The 6,329-nt window shown below is 40.0% G+C and overlaps 1 protein-coding gene across 1 annotated transcript; it reads left to right on the top strand.

Annotated features, from left to right (window-relative positions):
* Positions 1-269: 269 nt before the first annotated feature.
* On the top strand, positions 270-6,315 carry LOC139944699 (peroxisomal membrane protein PMP34-like). The gene is made up of 9 exons (XM_071941776.1): positions 270-425; positions 1,106-1,166; positions 1,841-1,907; positions 2,467-2,621; positions 3,424-3,549; positions 3,923-4,062; positions 4,634-4,732; positions 5,266-5,336; positions 6,164-6,315. The coding sequence occupies exons 1-9, from the start codon at positions 363-365 to the stop codon at positions 6,312-6,314; spliced, it is 933 nt and encodes a 310-aa protein (XP_071797877.1). The 5' UTR covers positions 270-362; the 3' UTR covers position 6,315.
* Positions 6,316-6,329: the final 14 nt, after the last annotated feature.

Below are 6,329 nucleotides of genomic sequence, written 5' to 3'. Positions count from 1 at the left end.
TCATCGACTGGGGGACTGGGCAAGTCTACCTTACTACGTTAACCACCTTGGGGGAAATGTTTGTGTGATACAGATCTTTTCTCCGGTAATTCGTTTTGTGATATCGGCGCAAACGCCAACCAAGACTATTCGGCCTGCTGGAAGCTTTACCAACAGGGAGACCGCAAAAACGCTAGTTGTTGGCTGGATGAAAGACTAGCAAAAAAGTAATGCGCGATGGCGTTAACAAGACTATGGAGGGCGCTATATTTAAAAACACATGACAAAACTTTTCCCAACAGCAAATCAAACGAAAGTTCCTAGTTGTGGCTTGTGGGTTAGGGTTTATTATTTTGCTAATTTCCCTTCAAGGGGTTGACGAGATGGCTGACAGCCAGAAGTTGTTATCGTACCAGAATCTGGTCCATGCCGTTGCCGGAGCTGCTGTAAGTATTTGCAAATGAATGAACAAAAATTGTTGTCTCTTTGTTTGATTGATAAATCAAAATTGATTCCTCCATGGTCTAGTGTACATGTAACCTTGGACACGCCCATTATTGTTTAGTTTCGGATCACTTTTCAGCAACCACATTGATTGTGAAGAATAACGTCCAAGTAAACCCAAAATAAGTTGCCAAACATTATCAACCAAATATGGCAGTTTTTCATGAGTTTGTCGGCGAAAATGATCGACAAACAAAGTTGGTTGAAAATGCCGTACTCAGCTTTCGAATGTGTGCAAAATATTTCACATTTACTGGGCAATGGCTTGGTTTCTTATGAGATAAAATTTCCAAAATTCTTTGTTGGCAGGCATCATACCCTTGCTAGTTCCGGATCACTCAATAATCCGTGCGTCCAGCGGTGGCACACTCAGTTTACCCGTCGGCAGGAGGGTTACGTTATCGCAACTATTTACTGGTCTGACACCAAAATAGTTGCGATAACGTCGGGAGGAGGGTTATGTTATTACAACTAACACCAAAACTGAAGAATAAGGCCTAAATCACTATGCAGTGAGCCAACTTCTTTAATAAATTTAACTTATTCACTCAATGAAATCCAAAGTACAAATGTGATAATCACAGCCAATTATTTTACAATTTTATCAATTTTATACTATTAGGGAAGTGTAGCTGCAATGTCGACATTCTACCCACTGGAAACAGCAAGAACAAGACTTCAGAGTGAGAGATAGTTTTGTTGTTTTTTCTTCTTCATAATTTGGACTGCTGCAGCAACAGAGTCTATGTCAATTGTCATACACAGGGCTACATGCCAGGGTAGAGACCCAGTGCCAATTTTTTGGGTAACTGCCAATTATCATTAGGTGAGGCATTCCAATCTTATTTAAGTCCAAACAATAACAATAATATTGAAGTCTTATATAGCGCACGTATCTATCAACAAGGTACTCAAGGCGCTGAGTAAACACACTGCACTTTCTGAAAGATAGGTTATTGAAGTGATGAATCCTGAGACCCAATTATTTAGCACCTTAAAAGGGTTTTACAAGGTGCTACGGTGCATTCAACAGCCACATCCAGGAACACAGGGGGAACCCCCTTCTCTTTTTGATAAGTGCACTGGGTTCTTTTACATTGGTTACACAACACATGGGACCAATGGCTTTACGTCCCATCCAGAGGACGAACCAATGGTGAAGTGTCTTGCGTCAGGACACAAGTGTCACGCATGGGGGAGTCAAACCCACACTCTGCTGATCAGAAACACCAGAGTTTGAATTCAATGCTCCTAACCGCTCCATCTTGACACTTCCAAACACTTAGGCGTTGACAGACATGAGAAGAGGATGTGGGAGACTTGGTAACAATTCTTTTTTTGTCCTGTACCCTCACAGTTGATGATAAACGTAAATCTCGATTTACAGCTACAGTTATTTCAGAAATCGTCAAAGAAGAAGGAATGTAAGTTCTCAAGTGCTCAGTTAATACTCATGTTACTTTTTTGATGTTTTGTTTTGAGATTCCTTGGGCTGTGATTGCCTTACTGAAAAGAACATGAACATTGCCCATGAACTATTGGTACTTACATAAAATAGTTGTTGCAGAAGAACTAACTTGGTAACGGGCAACGGAGAGCTTGTGATAGTATAAAACATTGTGAGAAACGGCTCCCTCTGAAGTAAAGTACTTTTTGAGAAAGAGGTAATTTCTAACTCGAATATTATAAGATATCACACCTGAAGCCTTTTGTTATGCATCTTAAAGCACACAAGTTTGTGCAACAATGGTGTTTTTTTCTTTCATTATTCTCTTGCAACTTCGATGACCAATTGAGTCCAAATTTTCATAGATTTGTTATTTTATGCATATGTAGGGATACACCAAGTGAGAATACTGGTCTTTGACATTTACCAAAGGTGTCCAGTGCGGCCTTTCAGGTATCCATGAATATCAAATATCTCAAACATTATCTTCATTTAAGTTCCCTTCTCAGTTAAACTCTTCTTTTACCCTTCTCTAGTGTGTCGCTATATCGAGGCTGGTTTCCAGTCATCAGCAGCTTGTGCTGTTCTAACTTTGTCTACTTCTATGCCTTCAATGGTCTTAAGACGGCGTTATTGGATCAAATGAGTAACACCCAAGCAGTTAAGGAGTTGTGTATTGGTATCGTTGCAGGTTAGTGCAATTTTTATGGGCAGCATTCAGGGCTTGAAACTAACCCTGGACCGCAGGCCCTAAACCAATACTTTTAGCGCCGGGCCGGTAAAATCACGACTGGACAAGTCTGGTGGTGGTCTTGTGTTTTTCAACAGACCGATCCAGTAGGCTCCGCCCACAATGCACGTGTGAGCAAGAACACGTGGGGCTCTCCAATGCCTTTCTGCACAACTCTGCCGCGCGCGCCAAGATACGCGCACGCAGTTGGACCTTATTTGTTGGACCTTTGTTGCATTGTGATTGGTCAATACGCAATGGGCGGAGCTTAATGGATCGGTCTATTGACTAATAACAGTACCTCATTGTTGGTAACAACCCTGGATTCTGGACTGAACAGTGGCTTTCAAAATGCCATTCATAAATACCTCAGACAGTTTCGCTATTCCTAGCGGTGGAGAGCACGTCACGTGGGGGTGTTTATAAACGGTTGATAATGACCAGCTGGAACTGTTTATAACCGGTTGTTTTCAGATAGCAGTTGTGAGGGTTAGCCCACAACCTCATTCTCAGGGGTGATCAATCTGGCCGCGCCATCTTAGCCCATGGATTTTGAGGATGCATTATGCGTACAAATTAATATCTGAAAACTGTCTCATAAAAATGCAATACACAGATAGAGCTCATAATGAGCTAGACGTCGGGAAACAGATAAGTTTTTACAGAGTTTCCTACTTAATTACGCCTTTTAACCAAAATGGCATATAAATGGGAATAAAAGAGTAGTGACTCGTTAAACATTTTTGTACATTGTCGTTTATAGGTGTCATAAATGTGTTAGTGACAACGCCAATGTGGGTGGTTAACATGAGGATGAAGCTACAAGGCGCAAACTTCAGAACCCAACAGAAACAGGAGAGCAAACATCCTCGGTACAGTGGCATAGCTGGTAAGTTTACTTAAGTGTTTGGAGTGAACAACCTTTAATTTAAATTGTCAGTAAATTTGGACACTGTATATTTAAAGCGTTTTGATACCTTTTGTAGATCAAGTGTTTGGCCATGACATGAATCCCTACTCACTGTGAATGAAGATGTATTTAATATAGTTTACCTGTAGCAGTGCCAGCCTCAATCATTATTCGTCAAGTTTAAAGTGAAAATCGAGGGTAGAGGTTGATATTGTGAATGAAAAAGCCTTTGGAGTGCTACGGTTGCCCAGGTTGTATACTCCCCAGGGAGCTGAGAAACATTAAAAGGGATGTTATTGACCCAGACCGGGGCACTAATGTAAGAACTAGTTATTATTATTATCTTTCTTAGATGCACTGTGCAGGATTTCCCAAGATGAGGGTTTGGCAGCTCTTTGGAGTGGCACTTCTTCGTCTCTCCTACTTGTTATTAATCCTGCTATTCACTTTATGTGTTATGAAGCACTGAAGAGGTCTTGTAAGAAGTACATGGTGAGTGACCACGTAAAAAACACTTTGTTTCTTTGAGCCGCAGCTTTCGGGGAGTCGATTAAATCACAATGATCTAGCTGTGGGTCGATTTAAATGCGCTTATAAAAGTTCTCTCCTCTCCCAGTTTTTGTCCATCAGATATCTCACCACAAGCCTCTCGCCACAAGCCTCAGCTTCTAGATAATGCCTCCATACTTAATTAATAATGTGTTCCCTGCCTTGTAAAAGAGCTTTGTTTATTGGTTACTTCTTTATAAATTATTGTTTTGACTTTGAACTGTTTTTATGAAGTATGGAAATAAGTGTGAGTTTGAATTCGATTGAATTGAAATATTGAACTGACCAGCCCCTCCATGATAACACTTGATAAGACAAATTTTGGGTTGAACAGAGTAGCTTTTACTAGACCTCCAGTTGAACGTTCCAGTGGTTGCAGCTTCAGATCCTACTTTAGTCAAATCCCACTCAAGTCAATTTTTCTTGTTATCCTGAAGACCAATTTTGTCATATTGTCTTTGTTTAACCCCGATTTATTTAATTAGGGGTTTTCTTTCTTTTCCTTTTTTTTCAGGACCTTTCCTCTGCACATTTTTTCCTAATTGGTGCCCTATCAAAGACAATAGCCACCCTAGCAACATATCCTCTTCAACTTGTGCAAACTAAGCTGAGGGTATGTATTATGTTAACAGTGTAAAAGGACAACTTTAAACATTGTATCCAAGCTCCTGACGTTATTACTAACCCTGTTCATTGGGCCTTAAAGGCATTCGTGACACTATTGATAATTACTCCAAATAATTTTTAGCATAAAAACTTACTTGATCAACAGCAAAATGGGTGCACATGTTTCTAATCATTTTCATAAAAAATCTCAACCGTTGCAGGTACCCATTTACTTCTGGGTGATAAGAAGCAAAAACTAGAACACAAACTTTCATGTGATTCGTAAGGATTTTTCCTGATTTCAGGGTTTTTCCCTGATGTCCCTGAACATTCAAATTTTCTTGAAAGAACCAAACTTTCCAACACAAAATACAAAGATGAAAAGACTTGCCTTTGTTATGACCATTCTCCTTTGTATTATTGTTTCATTTTTATTTCTCTCAACCCTGATCATTCGGACTTTCCCTCAATCCTAGCCCCACTCTCCACTTCCCTTCTGCCCTCCTAAAGTTTCAGTTTGTTGGTTTTTTTTTTTTTCAGTACGGCAAAGAAGAATCGGAGAGCAAAGAAAGGCTAAAGACAGTGTGGTCTGTACTTAGGTTTATTATAAGGTAGGCCAAAACTACTTCTTTGGTTCACAAGTAAATCGGGAAAAATGGTATGACAAATCTAGACACATACTAGAAGATCGCAAGGGAGAGAGAAATTATGTCGAAATAGGCAGGTTGTAACTCGAGTTTTAAATTTATCATTAGTTTCAGCTTGTTTGACATTGTGTGGTAAACTGTTCTAGAGGTGCACAGCTCTGGAATGAGTGAGAACCATATGAAGTATTTGTGATACCTGGGGCTGACAGAAGATGTTTGTTCTTTTAATGTAGATTTTAGCGGATTGATAATCCTGAACTAGAACCTGGAGATAAGCAGGGGCTGTACCATGGGGATAATGATGAGTTAACAAATGAATCTTGAAACAAATACATGACCTCATTGGAAGCCAGTGTAAACTTTAAAGTATGGGTGATACGGTCACGAGTACGGGTGAAAAGCCTAACTGCAGTGCTTTGAATCTGTTGTAATTTACTAATTTGAAGATCGGATAAACCATACAATAACATGATATTTCATGTTACTAGGCTGGTTTGCTATGAATGTGTTGCGTTGGGTTTGTGAAGTGGTGTCTGGTTCAAATCCCACCAGGTCACTATGTAGATTGACTTTCAATCCCTACTTTGATTCTGTGGGTTTTCTCTGGAAAAATTCTCTGGGGTTTTCCTCTCCTCGGGGTTGGTTCTGGGCTAGTACAGTGATTAAGTTCGCTTTTCTGAGAGTCCTAGGATTCGCAACCAGAAATATCTTAGACAAAACAAATAGGAAATCCAACTGGAAAGGTTTTGATTTTGCTTTCTTTTCTGTTTTTAAATGTTTGTCTGTTGCAGGATTCAAGGATTCAAGGGTCTCTACAAAGGTCTGGAGGCCAAACTCCTTCAAACTGTCTTAACTGCAGCATTGATGTTCACCATCTATGAGAAAATTGCGTCTTTCATCTTCAATATAATGGGTGCTCAGCAGGCTGTCAAAAATGTATAACTGGTGGGTGGGTGA

The sequence above is a fragment of the Asterias amurensis genome, chromosome 11 (assembly GCF_032118995.1).
Source record: "Asterias amurensis chromosome 11, ASM3211899v1".
NCBI lineage: Eukaryota > Metazoa > Echinodermata > Asteroidea > Forcipulatida > Asteriidae > Asterias > Asterias amurensis.
Note: the sequence above shows the minus strand (reverse complement) of the source record. Positions and strands in the feature narration are given on the sequence as shown.